Source organism: Astyanax mexicanus, chromosome 17 (genome assembly GCF_023375975.1).
Source record: "Astyanax mexicanus isolate ESR-SI-001 chromosome 17, AstMex3_surface, whole genome shotgun sequence".
Classification (NCBI taxonomy): domain Eukaryota; kingdom Metazoa; phylum Chordata; class Actinopteri; order Characiformes; family Acestrorhamphidae; genus Astyanax; species Astyanax mexicanus.
Genome location: NC_064424.1, coordinates 3,082,457 through 3,106,757, shown reverse-complemented (window position 1 = coordinate 3,106,757; position 24,301 = coordinate 3,082,457). Strand labels below are relative to the sequence as shown.

The 24,301-nt window shown below is 38.7% G+C and overlaps 2 protein-coding genes across 2 annotated transcripts in view; both read right to left on the bottom strand.

The window, feature by feature from the left end:
* hpse (heparanase) overlaps window positions 1-24,301 on the bottom strand; it is a 221,766-nt gene that overhangs the window by 35,319 nt on the left and 162,146 nt on the right. The gene's annotated exons all lie outside the window — the stretch shown is intronic.
* slc45a2 (solute carrier family 45 member 2) overlaps window positions 1-24,301 on the bottom strand; it is a 68,353-nt gene that overhangs the window by 15,871 nt on the left and 28,181 nt on the right. The window contains exons 4-6 of the mRNA XM_022666534.2: window positions 16,133-16,276; window positions 5,598-5,721; window positions 2,002-2,207 (exon numbers count right to left, since the gene is read on the bottom strand). Of these exons, the coding sequence (XP_022522255.2) occupies window positions 2,002-2,207; window positions 5,598-5,721; window positions 16,133-16,276 (474 nt within the window). The remainder of the gene's footprint in view (window positions 1-2,001; window positions 2,208-5,597; window positions 5,722-16,132; window positions 16,277-24,301) is intronic.

Genomic DNA, 24,301 nt, shown 5'->3' with positions numbered 1-24,301 from the left:
CTTTTGAATTGTTTTTATTTGTTTTATATTACATTTTCTTTTACAATTTTCCGTACACTTTGACTTTGACTGTTGACTGTTGCCAGGGTTTTAATCAGTCAGTGGAGCTCCTGTATTTTCTGTTGCAAGATAGCAATACGCCAGAAATGTACCTGAACACACCTCATTTCCAGACCACCACACCCATCAGTGTAGATATATTCAGAAGCTCTGCTGCTTTTTAAACAATATGGCATAAGATAGCAATGAGCATCGCGATGCACCTCCCTTTTAGCCCCATTCCCTCTAGATTGCACAGGCGTTTTGTGGTGTACTAACCCTCCACTGCCTAACCTTCACCGGGACTGGACCTGAAGAACTCTGTTCTACAACATAATGGATGTTTGCTGTTTTCATAATTAATCAGCCTTGACTTTTATCAACACCTCTGGTGTTAAAGTGTTAATCAGCGAGAGTCTCAGCGGCTGATAGATTGTGATTCTCCGTTCACAGCCTTCCCAATTAATCTGGAAAAAGCTCCACTACTGCCAAGATGCAATCACTAAGCAGAGGAAATTAGAGAGGCTGCCTCTGATAAATAGTGTCATTTGGGTTCAGAATTAGTATCGTCAGGGTGGAGATGACAAAAGCATGGAGGGAAATTTCTGAAAGGCGCTGACATCAAAACACATCTGGCTCATGAACTAAAGTGCTTGTTCTAGGACCAGGTCCTACGACTTGTTTTATCTACAATTTTTGCTTTTTAGACGCAATTTGTAGCCTCAATTTTTATCTACAATTCTCACTTTTTAGGCGCAATTCGTAGCCAGAATTTATATCTATGATTTACGCTTTTTAGGTGCAATTTGTAGCCATAAAGCATTTTAATAATGTGCCCTATTACAGCAATCGTTTGGCAAGCCGTCAGCTGTGCACCGTGCAGCTTGATTTAGGGTGTCAGTGTGTCTTTGCTTTGGTAACGACGGGAAAAGTACACCTTCTATGGCTTTGCGCAAAAGACATGTACTAAAAAAAGACCCAGCATTTTGATAAGATAAGATATAAAACAAGTGAGATAATAAGAATTTAGTAGGAATCATAAAGTCATAGGTAAGAAAATAAAAAAAAGGATATGTAATAAAAAAGGATAAGAATGCAATTACAGATATTAATAATACAATAAATAATACAAAGTACTGGTACATAAAGGAGTACAAAATTAATAAGCAATAACTAAAACAAAACTATAAAAGTTAGGTACAAGAACAGCTAAAACAAACCCCAAAATAAGACCAAAAACTACTAAAAGTCATAAAAAAGCTTTAGGCGCGTCAGTGTGTCACTGCTATAGTAAAGACTTAAATGTGCAAAAGGCACATACTGTTTCTCTTAAATAGAGATGGGTGTGTTTTGGGAGTAACATGAAATAAACCAATCAGGGTGGAGATGGCAAAAGGATGGAGTAACTTTTTGGCAGGCACTGAAATAAAACATATCTGATTCATGAACTTAAAGTACTTAAATTGGTCTCATGATGTTTCTTCTACAGAAGTATTATAAACCATAGTATCTATATATATATATCTATATATATATATATATATTTTTTTTTTTCCAATTTTCATCAATGAAGACATGCTTGAATAAAACATGAGCACATGATTAAAAAGAATTGCAGCTCATTCAGACTGCGTTTCAGCTCAGCACCTACTAAAACTCAAGGTAACACCATGCTACAGAGAGTCTCTTTCATGCTATTTTACGTCATACTATATAAACCAATGGGATGATTGCTTTTAGCTGATTAATTCAACTGTGTGTCTTAGAATTCTGTCCATATTAGAGTAGATGTAATATAATAGTAGAGTATAATGAGTGTTATTCTGAAGCTGACACACTTATCAGCACACGTTATAAAACTCATTATCCTCAGTAAAGAAAAAGGGACAGTTCCTAGAGGAAATATAATACAGTGATATAAAATGTAAAAAGACTGGAGGGAAGTGATACTGTGATACTGACCTCCTCCTGCTTGTGGTACTCTGAGATGAGGTTGAAGGGGATGGTGTAGAGGGTGCTGGACATCACGCCGAAGACGCTGCAGAGGGACAGGGTGGAGATGATGTTTGGGTACAGGCCGATGAGGCTGGTGCCCAGGCCGAACACAAAGTAGCCCATGAAGTAGAGTCCCTTCAGGCCGATGTAGGGTAGGAGCAGTCTCTGTACATCTGAGAGCACATAAAACAAATAAGCTTTAAACAAAATATTTGATTAGACGTTTAATAAGATACATAATAATATTTCTCTGCATACTTTTTGAATATTATTGTATTTTTTTCACCCTGTTCTTCAATATTTAGGATGGAAAACCACCACAGAACAGCTATTATTACATAAAGGGACTTACTAAACACCCTGATTTCAGCTGACTCCACTCTCAGCTCAAATTTGAAAGAGAAGGGGCACTTGGTGATGTATGGGTTTAGGGGTGGGGCAAGAGGGAGAGCTGCCATTTTGAGCTAGAGCCCGATTTAAACCCCACATTTTTTTAGTAAGTAGAGCATTAAAACTGAGCTTTTGAAAACATTGTGATATACCATATACCAAAGTACATGGAAACATTATCCGCATCTACAGTTAACACAGCTGAACCTGAGAGGAGCTGCAGAGGCAGAAATTACCACAATAAAAGTGTTAAGGTTAGAAAATGTTTATAAAAATGTATATAGCTTAGGGTTTAGTAACTCTTTAATACTAAAGTCATTCAAACCAGAATATATTTTATATTTTACATTGTTCAAAGTAGCTCCTCTTGTTTTTTTCTGTTTATTGGGGTTTTAACACTTAAATGCAGTACAGATATAAATACAGAAAACACACAAAAAAATAAAATAAAATAAAATAACATAACATAACATAAAGTAACACCCAAGAAACAATTAGGACCCAAAATTCACAGTAATCAGCAGTCATGTTGAGAACATGGTAGAAAAAATTGCAATGTTACAAGATATAAATATAAAATATTAAGTCTATTAAGTCTACTCTTTGTAGAATTACATTTTATGCACCTGATTTTCTCCAATTGTACTACACTGCACAGTTCAGAACATCCCGCTGCATTTTCTCAGTCAGTTTTATGAGGTAGAGTCACCTGGAATTCAGGCTTTCAGTTAACAGCTGTGCTGCTGAACTCATCAAGAGTTAATTACTTGAATTTCTTGCCTCTTAATAAAGTGTTTGAGAGCGTCAGTTAAAGTAAAGTAGTGACAATCAATGCAAAATACAATCAAATACATAATGATGGAACTGGCACTCATTAGGACCACCCCAGGAAAGGAAGAGCGAGAGTTTCCTTTGTTGTACAGGATAAGTTCATCAGAGTTACCATTGTCAGAAACCGAAAGTTAAAAACAGCTCCCCAGATAAGAGCTTATCTAAAAGCTTCTTCACAGAGTATTTTAGTTTGTTTAACACTTTTAAGTTACTACATGATTCCTTATGTGTTTCTTCATAATCTGAATAAGAATAAGGTGTGTCCAGACTTTTGACTGGTACTTTTTGGGCTCTGGAACTTCAACAACAAACAGATAAAAACGATCACATAAAATAATGAGCACATAAAACAAATAAGCTTTAAAAAAAATGTGATTAGATGTCCGACAAGATACCTATTAACATTTCTCTGCATACTTTTTTGCACATTATTATCTTTTTTATTAATATTTAGGACCTCACAGGATGGAAAACCACCACAGAACAGCTATAATTATAAGGGCACTAAAAGCCCTGATTTTAGCTGACTCCTTCCTCAGCTCAAAATTGAAAGGGGAGGGGCACTTGGTGATGTATGGGTTTAGGGGTGGGGCAGAAGGGAGAGCTGATTAGGCTGAGCCTGACCCGACCCGCTCCATACACTGTCATTTTGAGCTTTTTTTTAGTAAGTAGAGCGTTAAAACTGAGCTTTTGAAAACATTGTTTCCAGACTTTTGACTGGTACTTTATGGGCTCTGGAACTTCAACAACAAACAGATAAAAACAATGATAAAGTTCTCTGGGCTCATCAGGATGCTAACAGTGAACTGCAACCTGATAAAATGTCTCTGAGGTCTATGGATCAGAGTTTCAGGCAGAAATTGAGGCTAAATGAAGTAAATTAAAGTGTCAGTTGAAATTCTTTATTGATAGATCTTACGTTTGGACCGAAACGCGGGCCGGTGCTGAAAACAGCCCTCACCAATCTGTTCACTACTAATATATAATAATTGAGCGAGTCTCTCTCTAGGAACTCTCAGGTATTTAGATGTATACAGTAATTTTTGTGATGACAGGCCCCTTATTCTCTCGTAATCAGAATTTGTATTGATTAAGAGTGGCACTCGTTTCAGGGTATCAGCTGTATGGGAAAAATATATTTAAAGCTTCTTAAGACATTTTAATATCACTCAGATGCACAATTAAGACTTCTTCCACAATATGAAGTCAACAGTAATTAGCTTATACTTTTAATAGTAGGCTTATGATTCTATGATTTAAATAAAAAAAAAAAACAATTAAAGGACAAAACTGGAACTGTTTGCACAGTAAAATTAGCTTGATATAGGCAGAAATAGGCTGAAAATAAATAAAATAATGTTTATTTTATAAGCATAATAATGCTTATTTATTAACGCGTAGTTCAGTCTGCCGTAAAAAAAGGAATCAAGTTGCAAATCAAATTTAAAAATTGAATAATACAACATGTGAAAATAAAACCAAACCTGTATTTACTGTCTGTAGCAATTTTTTTTATTCAGGGTTGCCACCCGTCTCATAAAATATGGAAGTGTCTTTTATTTGGCAATTAAATGTTACTTTGTTCCGTATTTCCATAAATGTCCAATACACATGTCTGTTAAACACACAAACACATCAACACTTAATTTTAAACTACATATTGTGGTTTGATTGATTATTTATAATAGTTTTTAAAATCAAATATATTATCATTTATTTAATACACAGTAGCATCAACCAATATACAGGTTATATATTGCCATTTAAGGAACAAATATTAGTAATGGATTAACAGTAAATTAAATACATTTGTTAAGAGTAAAGATTTTTTGATATTTATTTTTATACACATTTCTAGTTTAAACATGCTTATTCTGTGTCAAAATGTTGAATTTTTAAAATAAAAAAATTACATAAATTTATGAAATATGTAATAAAATAAAAAGATGGCAATGCTAGATTTAAGATAAAGTAAAGATAAAGTTTTTTTTATACTTGTTAAGACTTTTCAAGGGTCTGCAGATACAGTACATTGTGATTTACAATTGCTTTATTTATTTATTTATATATAATAATTAATATAATAATAATATTTATATAAACCCTTTTAGACCCTGCATTGATTACAATGGACATTGTGTAGTTTATTTTCTTTTTATTCTTTTTATTATATTTATTTTTTTGATAAACAAAACACTAATTAAGACTAATTATAATGAGACCATAAACCAGCCAATGAAACAGTTTTTTTTACTAATTCTTTGTGATTTATTACACTTTTTTATCATGTTTAGAAATTTTAAAATGTGGTTAATTGTATTTATGAAAGGGTTAACACTCACAGGAATAAAGAGCAGATGAGACGGCGTTGATGCAGAGCCCCCAGCAGCCCACCTCCACCCCCCTCTCATAGGTGGCATAAGCGGTGGAGTTATGAGCAGCATATGGATTCCCCCTGTACACAATCTGGAAGCAGCAAACAGAGAAAAACAAACAGGTTTAAACACAGAGAAGATTTTTTTTAATTATTTAGATTTTTAAATAAAGTTTTTTCAGCATCTTGAAGGAGTAAAAAAAAAAAAAAAAAAACACTTTTTACTGTTTGCTACGTAATTCCATGTGTCCCTTAATCGTTTCTATGTCTTTATTAATAATCTACACCCTGGTGAAAAATATATATACTTAATTATACTTTTTTTAACATATTGAAAAATGTCTAAGTATGCTGTAAATATACTTACAGATTTATGTACTTACTTAAAATATATTAAAAGTAATTAATTTTATGCTTCATCAAATGTTTGAAAGTAAACTTTGATCATACTTTTTAAAAAGTACAATACAGTGTATTTAAAAAAATAGACTATTATAAGTACACTTTTAGTTTAATGTAATTCAATATATTTCTAAAATACTTATTTCCAAATATACTTTTGTAAATTTTTAGCAAAGTGTGTTAAATACAACTGTTACAGTAGATAGATAGATAGATAGATAGATAGATAGATAGATAGATAGATAGATAGATAGATAGATAGATAGATAGATAGATAGATAGACAGACGGATAGATAGATAGACAGACAGACAGACAGCCAGACAGATAGATTGACAGACAGATAGACAGATAGACAGACCAATAAATAGACAGACAGACATACAGACAAACAGACAGACAGACAGACAGACAGACCAATAAATAGACAGACAGACAGACAGACAAACAGATAGACAGATAGACAGATAGATATAGATAGACAGACCAATAGACAGACAGACATATAGACAGATAGATAGATAGATAGATAGATAGATAGATAGATAGATAGATAGATAGATAGATAGATAGATAGATAGATAGATAGATAGACAGACAGACCAATAAACAGACAGACAGACAGACAGACAGATAGACAGACAGACAGACAGACAGCCAGACAGATAGACAGACAGACAGACAGACCAATAAATAGACAGACAGACAGACAGACAGAGAGACAGACAGACAGACCAATAAATAGACAGACAGACAGACAAACAGATAGACAGATAGACAGATAGATATAGATAGATATAGATAGACAGACCAATAGACAGACAGACAGACATATAGACAGATAGATAGATAGATAGATAGATAGATAGATAGATAGATAGATAGATAGATAGATAGATAGATAGAGATAGATAGATAGATAGATAGATAGATAGATAGACAGACCAATAAGCAGACAGACAGACAGACAGATAGACAGACAAACAGACAGACAGACAGATAGATAGATAGACAGACAGATAGACAGATAGACAGACCAATAAATAGACAGACAGACAGACAGACATACAGACAAACAGACAGACAGACAGACAGACAGACATACAGATAGATAGATAGATAGATAGATAGATAGATAGATAGATAGATAGATAGATAGATAGACAGACAGACCAATAAATAGACAGACAGACAGACAAACAGATAGACAGATAGATATAGATAGATATAGATAGACAGACCAATAGACAGACAGACAGACATATAGACAGATAGACAGATAGATAGATAGATAGATAGATAGATAGATAGATAGATAGATAGATAGATAGATAGATAGATAGATAGATAGATAGACAGACCAATAAACAGACAGACAGACAGACAGACAGATAGATAGAGATAGACAGACCAATAAATAGACAGACAGACAGACAGACAGATAGACAGATAGATAGATAGATAGATAGATAGATAGATAGATAGACAGACCAATAAACAGACAGACAGACAGACAGACAGATAGATAGAGATAGACAGACCAATAAATAGACAGACAGACAGACAGACAGACAGACAGACAGACAGACAGACAGACAGACAGACAGACAGACAGATAGATAGATAGATAGATAGATAGATAGATAGATAGATAGATAGATAGATAGATAGATAGATAGATAGATAGATAGATTTTTATACCCAACGAGATATATACTTGAAATGTGATACTTACTTAAAAAGACAGGAACAAGAAGCATATATATTTGTACTCTGATGTATCTGATAGATCACATATATTTAACATCAATTCTTAGTACATAATATACCTGGTGTATAATAGTATAATATTATGATTTTACTGTAAACATATTTAAAATATGGGGTTACATACATGAAACACTTAAAATATGTTTAGATGTTACTTAAGTACAGTATATTTAAAATAGTTCCATTTTAGTACAGTTAAGTAAACCTAATTAAAAACTATTTAAGTAAGATTTTTGTACTAGTTTTATACATTTTATACATTTTAGCACTCTTTAAATATACTGATTAATAATAATGTGGCTACAAGAACACTTTAGTGCACTATAGCATAATAATGCTATTAGTATACTATAATCTACTGAATAAGAAGAGGTGTCCAAACTTTTGACTGGTACTGTATATCATTGACCCACATACAAACAAGAACACAAGATAAGTCGAGGGATCAAAGACTCAGGAAACTCTTTAGTAAACAGTATCTATCCCCCTGTAAAAGGCACGGGAACGAGAGCCGACAGCAGCAGAGGATGCTGGGTAAACAGGTGAGGACGCATCATTAGGTGCACAGAAGTAATAACACCATCAGACAGGTTACCCTCAGCTAAAACAGGAAGTTGTGAGATTCAGGCAGGGCGAGGTGAGGCAGCACTGCTGGGCGGGTATCTGATAATAGCTTATAGATCAGCCGCTCTGCTGAGAGCAGCATGGGTTGTTTTTGTGTCTCTGCTGCACCACTGAGATCCTGAAATCTTCATTCACCTCCATACAGACCGCAGAGCGCTCTGGCATAAACCATACATAAACCAGAGCTGGACCATACGGACACAGAACGTGTGATAACACTGCTGGAAATTTTAATATCCATGTAAAAAACAATGAATTCAAATTAATATAATTCAATTAATTTCAGCTCCTTAAAGGTTTTTCAGCTCTTGGTTTGGCTGCACTAATTTTGCCCAGAATAAGAAGTAGTTTGGTGCAAGTGTTCACGGTGGACCTCTACCTCACTCAACATAACTGTTCCTCACTCTCTACCTCACTTTCTGCCTCACTCTACCTCACAAACTACCTTGCTCTACCTCGTTCTACCTCATTCTCCCTCACTTTCTGTCTTACTTTACCTCACACTCTACACCTGGCTCTGCCTCGCTCTACCTCACTCTACTTAGCTTTACCTCACACTCTACCTTATAAACCTCACTCTGGTTTGTTTTACCTCACAATCTACTATGTTCTGTCTAACTCCATCTGCTCTATCTCACTCTACTTTGCTTTACCTCACACTCTACCTCATGAACCTCACTCTACCTAGCTCTACCTCACTCTGCCCTGTTTTACCTCACAATCTACCTTGTTCTGTCTAACTCTATCTGCTCTACCTCACTCTACCTTGCTCTACCTCACTCCCCTTGATCTACATCACATTCTACACCTTCTACCACATTTTACTTTGCTTTACCTCACACGCTACCTCACACTACCTCACTCTGCCTTGTTTTACCTCACAATCTACCCTGTTCTGTCTAACTCTATCTGCTCTATCTCAGTCTACCTTCCTCTACCTCACTATTCCATGCTCTACCTTGTTTTTCCTCACTCTATCTGCTGTACCTCACTCTACCTCACTCTGGCCTGCTCTACATTACACTCTACCTTACATTCTACCTGGCTCTCCCTTGTTTTACCTCACTCTATCTGCTCTACCTCACTCCCCTTGCTCTACATCACACTCTACCTTGCTCTACCTTGATGTGCCTCATTCTACCTTACTCTGTACCACTCTACCTTCCTTGCTTTACCTTGTTCTTCCTCTCTTCATCTGCTGTACCTCACACTCTTCCTGGCTCTCTTTTGCTCTACCTCACTCTATCCGCATTACCTCACTCCTCTTGCTCTACATCACACTCTACACCTGGCTCTGCCCCACTCTACCTCATAATCTACCTTCCTCTACCTTGTTCTGCCTCACTCTATCCACTGTAATCTTGCTCTACCACCCCCCTACCTCACTCTTCCTTGCTGTACCTCGTTCTACCTCACTCTATCCGCTCCACCTCATTCCCATTGCTCATCACATTCTACACATGGCTCTGCATAGCTCTACCTCACTTTAAATTGTTTTACCTCACACTCAACCTTACAATCTACCTCACTCTACCTCACTCTACCTCACTGTATTCTCTCTACCTCACTGCTCCTTACTCTTCATTGCTCTGCCTCTTACTCTACCTGGCTCTCCCTCGTTCTACCTCGCTCTATCCGCTTTACCTCACTCCCCTTGCTCTACATCACATTTTACACCTGGCTCTTCCTTGCTCCACCTCACCCTAAATTGCTTTACCTCACACTCTACCTTGGTCTACCTCATTCTGTCCCGCTCTACCATGCTCTACCTCACTCTACCTTGCTTTACCTCACTCTACCCCGCTTTACCTCAAAATCGACATTGTTCTACCTTGTTCTACCTCACTCTGCTGTACCTCACTGTACTTTGTTCTACCTCACACTCAACCTTACAATCTACCTCACTCTACCTCACTCTACCTCACTGTATTCTCTCTACCTCACTCCTCCTTACTCTTCATTGCTCTGCCTCTTACTCTACCTGGCTCTCCCTCGTTCTACCTCGCTCTATCCGCTTTACCTCACTCCCCTTGCTCTACATCACATTTTACACCTGGCTCTTCCTTGCTCCACCTCACCCTAAATTGCTTTACCTCACACTCTACCTTGGTCTACCTCATTCTGTCCCGCTCTACCATGCTCCACCTCACCCTAAATTGCTTTACCTCACACTCTACCTTGGTCTACCTCATTCTGTCCCGCTCTACCATGCTCTACCTCACTCTACCTTGCTTTACCTCACTCTACCCCGCTTTACCTCAAAATCGACATTGTTCTACCTTGTTCTACCTCACTCTGCTGTACCTCACTGTACTTTGTTCTACCAAACTCTACCTTCAACCTTGCTCTGCCCCACTTTACCTCACCATCTACCTTGTTCTATGCGTTTTACCTCACTCCATCTACTGTACCTCTACCTTGCTCTACCTTACTCTTCCTTTGCTCCACCTCACCCTAAATTGCTCTACCTCACACTATCTCATTCCGTCCGGCTCTACCTCACACTCTACCTTGTTCTACCTCACTCTACCTTATTCTTCCATGCTTTACCTCACACTCTACATGGCTCTCACTCGTTCTACCTCACTTTATCCACTCTAACTCACTCCCCTTGCTCTACACCATACTCTACACCTGCTTTGATTTACCTCACTCTACCTTGCTTTACCTCATTCTATCTCACTCTGCCCCACTTTACCTCCCAATCTTTCTTATTCTACCTTGTTCTACCTCACTTTACCTTACTCTTTCTTGCTCTACCTCACACATACATCATTCTACCTCACTCTGCCCTCTAGAGAGAAACAAAATGCCCTATTTCCTACTTGTGGGGAATAGTGATTGCAATAAATTGCAACAAATTAATATGATGATATGCCTTTTGATTAAGAAACTTTAAATGTCTCATTTTGCGTGTTTTTTTTTTTTTTTTTGCATTAATTTTGCGGTGGTCTCTAGTATAGTTGAATGCCCTGTGAGGCAGTTTTTTTGAGGAAAGTGCTCCGGTGCTTCTGTTTCAGGCTGTTTTAGTTCGACAGAAGAATGAAACATACTCATGAAATGCAAACATCTCGCCTCCGATTGGCTAACAGCACTGTGCCGTTCCCTCCATGGCTCTGGATTGGGCGGTCGCAAGCCGAGGTGGGAGGAGCCATGAATCCTAATTTCATAGTGACTGCTGTATTTCAAAAAGGTGCAATAATGAATGCGTTCTAGCTAACATACATCTTTAAGTGTCTTAATGAGTGCCATATTTGAGTGCCCTTCTGCTCTTCCAGTAGTAAAGGGTGCCGTTATGAAGTGCCTTCTATACCACCCAATTAGACAGCGCCTCAAAGTAGAGTAAATATAGAGTGATGCAGAACAGTATAGAGTTAATGTTCTCCTACATGATGAAGTGCACAGTTAAGTATCTGCTACTCTAATGGAGAAGTGGCACCAGTGGATTAGCTGTGATGTCATGCAGTGAGTGCCTTAAAAAAGCCAGACTCTGCCGCTGCTGACGGTCATCTGAAGGTTTTTAAAAGTTAAGTAAACGTATTTATTATATATTGTTAATTTCCCTCTTCAACAGAATGACTCATCCTGCCATCATGCATCATCCATCATCTATCATCTAAACTGAGCGTCAATCAGGCGAGATGTTCCAAAACTGCACTAAAGTCAAAGTAATTTGTCAGTCAGTGTGACTCACCAGTAGCTCTGTGTTTTCAGTGCTGATTAGATTAATTTATGCGGCTGTTTATTAGGATGAATAGTGCGCTAATGAAACAGAGAAACAGCAGGACTTATTTTCTACATTTAACGTCACATTTCCTCTTTCCTATTTCCTTATTTCAAAACCAACATCAACTTCAGCTCCACTGTTTATATAGAAAAACTCTGCAGTTGTATAATAATTACAGACTGTAGTTCTGTATCTGTTCCTCTGTGTACTTTATTATTCTCCCCCTTATCTTCCCCCTGTTCTCAATACTCAAGGCCTACAGGACGATGACTACAGGACGCTGACTACAGGACAATGTCCTCAGGAAGCTGCACACAGAATGATGCATACAGGAAGCTGTCAACAGGATGCTGCCTGCAGAATGATGCCTACAGGATGCTACCCACTGGACGATGCCCACAATACGATTCCTACAGGACACTGCCTACAAGAGGCTGCCTACAGGATGATGCCTACAGGACGCTGCCCACAGTATAATGCTTACTGGATGCTGCCTACAGGACGATGACTACAGAATCCTGCCTACAAGATGGTGCCTACAGGATGCTGCCCATAGGACGATGCCTATAGGATGCTGCATACAGGACGCTGCCCACAGTATAATGCTTACTGGATGCTGCCTACAGGATGATGACTACAGGACAATACCTACAATACGATTCCTACAGGACACTGCCTACAAGAGGCTGCCTACAGGATGATGCCTTCAGAATGCTACCCACAGGACGGTGCCTACAGGACAATACCCACAATATGAATCCTACAGGACACTGCCTACAAGAGGCTGCATACAGGATGATGCCTACATGATGCTGCCCATAGGACGATGCCTATAGGATGCTGCATACAGGACACTGCCCACAGTATAATGCTTACTGGATGCTGCCTACAGGACGATGACTACAGAATCCTGCCTACAAGATGGTCTCTACTGGTTGATGCCTATGGGGCGATGCATACAGGACAATGCCTACAGGACACTGACTATAGGACAATGCCCACAGGACATTGCCTACAGGATGATGCCTATGGGTCAATACCTATGGGACAATGCATACAGGACAATGCCTACAGGATGATGCCTACGAAATGATGCCTATGGAATGATGCCTATGGAATGATGCTTACGGGATGATGCCTATAGGATCATGCGTATGGGACACTGCTCACAGAAGGCTGCATACAGAACGCTACCCTCAGGACAAAGCACACAGGATGCTGCCTACAGAATGAAGTCTCCATTATGCTGCTCATAGGACGATGCCTATAGGATGCTGCATACAGGACACTGCCTACGTGATGATGCCTATGAAACAATGCCTACAGGACACTGCCTACAGTATAATGCCTACAGGATGCTGCCTATAGAATGATGCCTACAGGATGATGCCCACAAGGCGCTGCTTACAAAAGGCTGCCAGCCGGAAGCTACCTACAAAATGCTGCCTACATTACAATGCCTACAGGACGATGTCTACAGGTTGCTGCATACAGGACGCTGCCTACAGGACGATGCCTATAGGATGTTGCATACAGGACACTGCCTACATGATGATGCCTACAGGATGCTGCCTATAGGATGATGCCTACAGGATGATGGCCACTAGGCGCTGCTTACAGAAGGCTACCTACAAAATGCTGCCTACAGGAGGCTCCCTACAGGACAATGCCTACAGGATGATGCCTACAGGATGATGCCTACAGGACGATGCCTATAGGATGCTGCATACATGATGATGCCTATGAGACAATGCCTACAGGACACTGCCTACAGTATAATGCCTACAGGATGCTGCCTATAGAATTATGCCTGCAGGATGATGCCCACAAGGCGCTGCTTACAAAAGGCTGCCAACAGGAAGCTACCTACAAAATACTGCCTACATTACAATGCCTACAGGATGATGCCTACAGGACGATGCCTATAGGATGCTGCCTACAGGATGATGCCTACAGGATGATGGCCACTAGGCGCTGCTTACAGAAGGCTACCTACAAAATGCTGCCTACAGGAGGCTCCCTACAGGACAATGCCTACAGGATGATGCCTACAGGATGATGCCTACAGGACGATGCCTATAGGATGCTGCATACATGATGATGCCTATGAGACAATGCCTACAGGACACTGCCTACAGTATAATGCCTACAGGATGCTGCCTATAGAATGATGCCTACAGGATGATGCCCACAAGGCGCTGCTTACAAAAGGCTGCCAGCCGGAAGCTACCTACAAAATGCTGCCTACATTACAATGCCTACAGGACGATGTCTACAGGTTGCTGCCTACAGGACGATGCCTATAGGATGTTGCATACAGGACACTGCCTACGTGATGATGCCTATGAGACAATGCCTACAGGACACTGCCTACAGTACTATAATGCCTACAGGATGCTGCCTATAGGATGATGCCTACAGGATGATGGCCACTAGGCGCTGCTTACAGAAGGCTACCTACAAAATGTTGCCTACAGGAGGCTCCCTACAGGACAATGCCTACAGGATGATGCCTACAGGATGATGCCTACAGGATGCTGCATACATGATGATGCCTATGAGACAATGCCTACAGGACACTGCCTACAGTATAATGCCTACAGGATGCTGCCTATAGAATGATGCCTACAGGATGATGCCCACAAGGCGCTGCTTACAAAAGGCTGCCAGCCGGAAGCTACCTACAAAATGCTGCCTACATTACAATGCCTACAGGACGATGTCTACAGGTTGCTGCCTACAGGACGCTGCCTACAGGACGATGCCTATAGGATGTTGCATACAGGACACTGCCTACATGATGATGCCTATGAGACAATGCCTACAGGACACTGCCTACAGTATAATGCCTACAGGATGCTGCCTATAGGATGATGCCTACAGGATGATGGCCACTAGGCGCTGCTTACAGAAGGCTACCTACAAAATGCTGCCTACAGGAGGCTCCCTACAGGACAATGCCTACAGGATGATGCCTACAGGATGATGCCTACAGGACGATGCCTATAGGATGCTGCATACATGATGATGCCTATGAGACAATGCCTACAGGACACTGCCTACAGGATGCTGCCTATAGAATTATGCCTGCAGGATGATGCCCACAAGGCGCTGCTTACAAAAGGCTGCCAACAGGAAGCTACCTACAAAATACTGCCTACATTACAATGCCTACAGGATGATGCCTACAGGACAATGCCTATAGGATGCTGTCTATAGGATGATGCCTACAGGATGATGGCCACTAGGCGCTGCTTACAGAAGGCTACCTACAAAATGCTGCCTACAGGAGGCTCCCTACAGGACAATGCCTACAGGATGATGCCTACAGGATGATGCCTACAGGACGATGCCTATAGGATGCTGCATACATGATGATGCCTATGAGACAATGCCTACAGGACACTGCCTACAGTATAATGCCTACAGGATGCTGCCTATAGAATTATGCCTGCAGGATGATGCCCACAAGGCGCTGTTTACAAAAGGCTGCCAACAGGAAGCTACCTACAAAATACTGCCTACATTACAATGCCTACAGGATGATGCCTACAGGACGATGCCTACAGGACGATGCCTATAGGATGCTGCCTACAGGATGATGCCTATAGGATGCTGCATACAGGACACTGCCTACGTGATGATGCCTATGAGACAATACCTACAGGACACTGCCTACAGTATAATGCCTACAGGACGCTGCCTATAGAATGATTCCTACAGGATGATGCTCACAAGGCGCTGTTTATAGAAGGCTGCCTACAGGATGACGCCCACAGGAAGCTGCCTACAAAATGCTGCCTACAGGAGGCTGCCTACAGGAGGCTGCCTACAGAATGATTCCTACAGGATGATGCCCACAAGGCGCTGTTTATAGAAGGCTGCCTACAGGATGACGCCCACAGGAAGCTGCCTACAGGACGTATGCTGTGTGTATGTACAGTTCTACAGTGTGTGTAAGAAAAGGCTGCTAATACAGACCTGCCCCATGAAGTCGGTGAAGAAGAGCATGTTACAGAGGAAAGCAGTCCAGCCCAGCAGATGACTCACACACAGACAGCGGTAATGAGTGGGCATGTTAATCATGGCCGACAGTAAAGACTTCAGAGTCATCCGCTTCCGTACCTGCAGATCAAACACACACACATACACATCAATCAATTAATACAACCAAGAAAAAAGTTCCATAACAAGTTCTATAACATAAAAATGATGAGTTTCTTTGATTGTTCCAAATTAAAAACCTCTGGAATATAATCAAGATGGATGATCACAAGCCATCAAACCACCAAACTGAACTGCTTGAATTTTTACACCAGGAGTAAAGCAGCATAAAGTTATCCAAAAGCAGTGTGTAAGACTGGTGAAGGAGAACGTGATGCCAAGATGCGTAAGAAAACTGTGATTAAAAACCATCAGGGTTATTCCACCAAATATTATTTTTTTGCATCTTTTTTGTTATTTCAGTCATTTCTCATTTTCTGTAAATAAATGCTCTAAATGACAATATTTTTATTTGGAATTTGGGAGAAATGTTGTCTGTAGTTTATAGAATAAAACAACAATGTTCATTTTACTCAAACATAAACCTTTAAATAGCAAAATCAGAGAAACTGATTCAGAAACTGAAGTGATATTTTATCCAGAGCTGTATATAACAGCAAGTCCAACAACAACAAAAAAAAGTGATTCAAGTGATTTTGGGAAAATCACTAGAATGTGCTCAGTGTCCTTATGCTGTTAGCATAGCCACCATTTAGCTATTTTTCTTGTTTTTGCTAAGTCTATGCTAAAAAAAAAAAAAAAAAACCCTCATTCGTGTTACTTTTAGTCCTGTTACTCAAAATGTAATAAAAAGTAACAGGAGTGATTTTTTTGGTCATAAATATAAATTATTTGAATATGCAGTCAAATTAAAATATTAAAGGAATTAGTGCACTTGCTTTTTATTTTAAACATTCTTTTTAAATGTCACATGAGTTTTGTAAGTTAACAAGTAAAGCTGCCTGAGTTTGACCACTATATGTTTTGAATAGTCAGGTACAGGGGTTGGACAACAAAACTGAAACACCTGGTTTTAGAGCACAATAATTGATTGTGGTGACGGACAGTTCTGGTGGAAACAGGAGAGTTGAGGTGCACATTGAATTCTGCCATGATTTGATCAGCCGTGGTTTTATGTTTTTTTGGATACAATCCGGGTTAGCACCCGAACATCCCTTTCAGACAGCTTCCTCTTACAGCGTCCACAGTTAATCCTGTTGGATGTGGTCGGTCCTTCTTGGTGGTATGCTGACATTACCCTGGATACCGTGGCTCTTGATGCATCACAAAGACTTGCTGTCTTGGTCACAGATGCTCCAGCAAGACGTGCACCAACAATTTGTCCTCTTTTGAACTCTGGTATGTCTCCCATAATGTTGTGTGCATTGTAATATTTAGAGCAGAACTGTGCTCTTACCCTGCTAATTGAACCTTCACACTCTGCTCTTACTGGTGCAATGTGCAATTAATGAAGATTGAACACCAGGCTGCTCCAATTTAGCCATGAGACCTAAATTTCAATGGGCCTTAATTTGATTTTTCAACTACAAACTCCTTAAACTCAAAGGGCTCTCGGTTCATCTGTAAAGTTATTTTAAAACTACAGTTAAAAAGATCACTTGTTGCATTTCTACAGTTAGTTTTACAGAAATCTCACTCTGATTTGACCTCCCTGTGTATTCAGTGATTCAGTGATTCAGTGATTTAGTGATTCAGTGATTCAGTGACAGCACGTATGATGTGGTTAGTCTGGTGCAAATGTGTTTGTTTACAGAGGTAATTATGAAAGGCTCTGTGGAACCATTAAGAGATGAGAACATTTATTTAAACCAGAGCTGCAAGCTGTGATAAATACGGCTGAGGGAGTATCCGTCCACAGTCCATTACCAGCTGTCTTCATGGCTTCTTCCGCTTCCGCAAGTGTTTAAAGATTCAGTCCAACCGAGCAGAAATGATGGAAGCCTATCTAAACCAATTACCTGCTTACAGCAGGGGAGAAAGAGGCAGAGAGCTTAAAGAAAACTACGTTATTGAGAGAGATCACTCAGAGAAAGCGTACAGTACGATATTTTTTATTCTTATTCTAATGTCTCATATATACACATATATTTATATATAATGAAAAACCTCCTGTTCAATAAAGAACACTCTCTTTTAAAACACACAGTAAATATTTTTCTCCATTTTCTCCAAAATTTACATGCCCCAACACCAGGAGGGTGAAGACTAGCACATGCCTCCTCCGATACATGTGAAGTCAGACTCCGCCTCTTTTAGAACTGCTGCTGATGCTGTAGCATTACTAAGTAGCATCACAGCGCTAACGCTCGGAGGAAAGCACAGCGACTCGGTTCTGATACATCAGCTCACAGACGCAGCCTTGTGCTGATCCACATCACCCAAGGAGTGATGAGGGGAAAGAGGAGAGCGCCATCTACTGTACTGTACCCACCCAGAGAGAGCAAGGACAACTGTTCTCTCTCAGGGCTCCGGCAGCTGATGGCAAGCTGCATGACCAGGATTCGAATTGGCGATCTCTTGAGGTGGGCGGTCTTATTTTACAGTTATATCTCACCTACTCCATTTGCAAATGTAATATATGTACATGTATTAAAATATTAAATATGTTAAAGTAAAACATATATGGCTATATATGTATATATCACGTAGTAAAAAGAACATCATACTGAACGTAAAACATGGTGGTGGTAGTGTGATGGTCTGGGGCTGCTGGACAACTTGTAATAAACCAGGAATTCTGCTGTGTACCAGACAATCCTGAAGGAGAATGTTCGGCCATCTGTTTGTGACCTCAAGCTTAAGTGTTGTACTTGGGTTCTGCAGCAGGACAATGACCCAAGTCCACTTCTGAACGGCTTAAAAAAAAAAAAAAAAAAAAAAAAAAAAGTTATCTGCTGGTGTTGATCCACTGTGTTTTATTATCAAGTCTAAAGTCAGTGCAGTTTTGTTTTCCCACAAAATCTTACAGCACTTCATATCTTATAGCTTTCCTCTGCTACTGACAACTTTTATACGGAGATATGGATTTCATTTTCCAGCAGGACTTGGCACACTGCCCACACTGCCAAAAGTACCAATAGGTCTTATATAATATTCTAATTTCCTGAGACACTGATTTTTGGGTTTTCATTGGCTGTAATCCATAATAATCAACAATAAAAGAAATATAGAGAAATATATATATAGAAACAACACTTGATATAGAGACATTTAGAGACATACTGTGTATGTATATACATATGACTGTTTACTGTTTCTAGCTGTAGAAATGCTAAAGCAGACTGTGTTTCAGTGTTTAATACAGGGGGAGGAATGCAGAGATATCAGGCAGCTTGTTTGCTTGTTGAGTAGAGGAAAGTGTTTATGCTCTATATATATTTATGCAATTATTAGATCAAGCATGCATTTGTAATTTGTACAGGATGAGGTACAGGGGTCTGAAGTCACTGGTCACAGAAGCAGTAGTTCATTTTCTGTTTTTCTTTATTCTATTTAATAATGTGAAATCTACAGAAAATATCAAAATAATAATAATAATAAAATATAATCTGAGCCTGTCAGAGCCCTGGATTCCTGTGGGTACCAAAAGAGGAAGTGTTGCAAAAAAAACCCATTAAAACAAGAAATGAACCAGTCAAGAGTTACCATTGGAAGCATTTTTCTGAAAAAATGTTCTTTTCTGAGTTCTTTATTTTCTTTTCTTATTTTTTTTTATAGTTTTGTATTATTACTTTTTAACTTATTTTGATTTTCTTTTATTATTATTACTATTATTTCTTTTTTTGCTTTTATTTGTTTAGTTTATTTATTTATTTGTATTTTTATTGTAACATGTAAACTTTAGTTTTAGCTTATTTTTAACTAATGTTTGTTGTATTAATCTTATTTTCTTTTGATCTTAATTTCTTGTCAATTAAACCAAGTTTTATTATAACAAAATATTTTTTTTATTCTAATTCTATTTGTTTTTTTATTTACTGTTATTTTAAAATAATTAAATTTAGCTATTGTTTTCTTTGTCATGTCAATCCCTGTTTTTTGTAAATTTGTGCTCAACCACATTGAAAATAAGGGTTGCCCTCAATGTACTTCCAAGTCAGAAGGAAGTTGAAAGGAAGTCGGAAGGAAGGAAGTCGGAGGAAAGGAAGGAAGTCGGGAGGAAGGAAGTTGGAGGGAAGGAAGGAAGTCAAAAGAAGGAAGAAAGTCAGAAGGAAGGAAACAAGGAAGGAAGGTAGGTAGGTCGGTCGGTCGGTCTTTTGGTCGACTGATTGGTTGATTGATTGATTGATTGAATACACGTGAATAGAGAATAAGATTGATGCAGAATTAGGAATTGTTCATTCTGGGTAGCTCTCTAAACACTGTACATCATCCATTGTGATGCTCATTGCTATCTTACACCCTGCCAACACTCTATTTTCACTCCCTTCTCCTGCCTGGTTTAAACAGCAGCAGAGCTTCTGAATATATCTACACTGATGGGCGTGGTGTTCTGGAAATTATGTGTGTTCAGGTAAATTTCTGGAATTTTGCTTGTTTATCTTAGTATGTGCCTTTTGCACGCTTTATAGAATGCAAGGTATACTTTTCCCGTCGTTACGAGGACAAAGAATCAAAATCAAGCTGCACGGTGCACAATTAATGGCTCATCTATAAATTGCTAAAATAGGGCCCCTAGTAGGGGTGTGCCATATCGTATTGTACGCAGTAATAATATCACCAACATTTTTGAATATCGTGAATATTATTATATAATATACCCTGAAATATGGTGCAATATCACCCACCCCTAATTATCACATCAGGATACTACATTTTTTTATGCTGTTCTTAGCAAAGTAAAACAAAATCACACTGCTCTCATTATTTCCCATTATATATCTACTAGAGACAGATTATAACTGTCCAGTATCATTTATTTTACTTTAATTCTGGATATATAGAGATAAAAATGATTTAAAAAAAGGATAAAATTCTTGTATTTATTAATATCTCAGTTAGGGGTGCGCAATATCATATCATATTGTATGCAATAATTTTTTTTTTTGTTGCAGTAGTGTTTTCTTAAAAAAAAAAAATTTCTTCGCCAAGAGTACCGTTATCGCGAAAATACCATTTAAATATTGTGATATTATTTTAGGGCCATATCGCCCACCCCTAGCCCCTAGTGTTTAAGGCTTTCCTTAAAAAGCGCACTCTTCCAGCTCCCTCCTTGTTCTAAAATTAAAAAGCGTAGTTTTTAAAGCTTCCTGCGCTGATTATTGTGTGAAAAACACCAGTAGATTGATGCTGAACAGGATGCAGGAGGGCTCTCGTGGCAGTTTCTCAGACAGATGGTCTATTGTATGAGGTAAACAGGCAGTTCATCACTAAAGGACTCGGAGAAAGGCTGCAGAATAACAGGATTTCTGCCAAAACGTACGTTTCTCGAATAAGACGGCGTTTAAAATCTTACTTAATGCTGAGAAACTGAAGCAGTGCATCGATAAAAGGGCGTTTGTGTTGGAAAAGGTGACTCTATTCATCATTTTAACACATCCTAGTTTGCATAGGTTTGCTCCACAACAACCTGAGGCTGTTTTTGGTGTTAAATTCTTTTATTCGAGGTGTTGGAAAGCTTTCGGCTGCTGGATCAGAAGCACATTTCAGCAGAGATGCTTCATATGAGTCACTGGCTTGACAAATTCCAGGCTTAAGAGGCATGGCTGCGGTTTCGTCAAGAGCATGTCTGATTGTGGTAATTCAGGCGGAAGGCTGTCCAATGAAGCAGATCACTGCAATAAGGCACATTTTTGTATAGGGCACAGCGACTTTACATAGTATAATGCATTCTATTAATACTTTTGTGCCATTTAAGAAGTGCAGAAATTGCTCTGTATGGCTTATGGCGTCATAAATCCCAAAAGAGCTCATTTAAGAGCATTTAAGAGTTCTTAGGATTTCCTGAAAATAAACTAATCTCGGTCTTTTGTGAGCATCTTTTATCGGTTTTGTATTGTTTAGGTGTTATTATACTATATATATATATATATATATATATATATATATATATATATATATATATATATATATATATATATATATATATATATATATATATATATATTGTGGTACGCCCTGGGGTTAGGGGCGTGACCACTGTGACCCGGAAGGAGGAAGCGCACAGATAACACAGACACGGGGAGTAAATAAACTCAAAACGTACCTTTTATTTGGCTTTTAACTGCCCTCCACCACACCCAAAACAACTCAAACAAACATATGGCCCAATGGGGCTCTAGAGTCTGTAGAATGAACTTTTCTTTAGTTCTTAAAGGTCCGTGCAGCCTCAGCCCTCAGCTCCCCAGTCAAGAGTTCCTCCTCTCAGTGAGCTGAGGCTGAGTTTTATACCTGTCCCAGCCGGCTGCTTAATCAGTCCTGAATGCACACCGGCTGGGACAGACATGGCTGTGAGTTCCGGCGTGGGGCGGACCCACGGTTCCCCCGCCTCCTCACGCCACAATATATATATATACATAGTAAAATGTTGTTTAAAAAAATTCAGTTGGTTTAAAGAGGCTCTAACTAAATAAGGGGTGGGCAACACGGCTCTAAAATAAATAATATAACAGAATTTCATAGTATTCTTTACGATATGACAAAACACTAAATTAAAAAAATAAATATTTCAAGAATACACTACAGCAACAAAATTAAATATTTTTCATTTTATTATTGCATTCAATATGCTATATCACACCCCTAACTGAGATATTAAAAAATACAAGAATTTTATCAGATTTCTAACAGAAGTCAATGATCCAGAATGATCAGTCATAATACTAATAATAATGCACTCCAAATATCTCCATATATCCAGGATTAAAATAAAATAAATGATACAGGACAGATATAATCTGTCTCTAGTAGATATATATAGATAGATAGATATAGCACACTCCTACACTAAACCCACAGATTTTTGCTGACTTTACTCTCAGCTTAAGTGAGGAGTAGTTTGGGAGAGGCACTGGGTGATGTATGGGTTTAGAGGTGGGGCAGGAGGGAGAGCTGATTGGCTGAGTAGCAGGAGTGCGCCTCGAATAGCGCAGTGAGTGAGACAGGCAGGCGGTATTATTGATTGACTGATATGCATATAGATCTGCACATTCTCGCCGGAAATTACCACAATAAAAGTCTTTCTTTTCTTTAGAGAAATTACAGATACAGAAGTCAGAGAGCGGTGAGTACTGTTTCCTACACCTTCAAATAAAGACTCTTAGAAACTGGAGAAAAAAAACTGCTACAGGAAGACGTCTGGCTGACCCACATGGAAACAGCAGCTTTAGCTCAGATTAACATGATTAAGGACTGAGGCACTGAGGACTGCGCAATGGTGTTCTGGGGTCAGTTTGACCCGGTGAATGTTTAATCATCCAAAAGATGACTGAAACCCCCCAAAAATTAATTTTTCCATTTTTTTTATCCTCCATTACTAATTATTCCATCAATATTTAGTACAATAATGTTCTTTACCTCTAACAGGTAATGCTTTAATTAGGATTATTCACTCGTTTTTTTTTGTTTTGTTTTTTTAAATACATGTTCAAACTTACGTTAATGTTTCACTACTTTATTACTTTGGAAAGACCAACATATAAAACAGTAGTTTTACATAAAATTAAAAACATAACATTGTAATTTTTTAGTTTTAGTTTTAGTTATATGTGAGGTTAATCTATTTTCCTATTATATGTTGATTACACTCATTAACTATTTTTCCTAGATCTTCAAACTTTAAAACTTTAAATATAACAGGGTTAAGCAGTAATAAAGTCATTGATAAGGTAAAAGATAAATTAAAAAAGCAGATTTTCTTGACTACTAAGCAATAGGGGTGTTCCTAAACTTTTGACAGATGGTTTATGTCAAATTAGGGCTTTTTATTTTTGTCTCAAATAAGGAACGGCTGATTTGGACCAAACAAGTCGCCTCAGGACGAATCTCAGAGTTCACGGGAAAGAGTTGAAACTGCAGTAATGAGCAGGTAAACATGAGAGAGCTGCTGAAGGACAAACTGAGCAGTGAAAGTGAAGGAATTGGGAT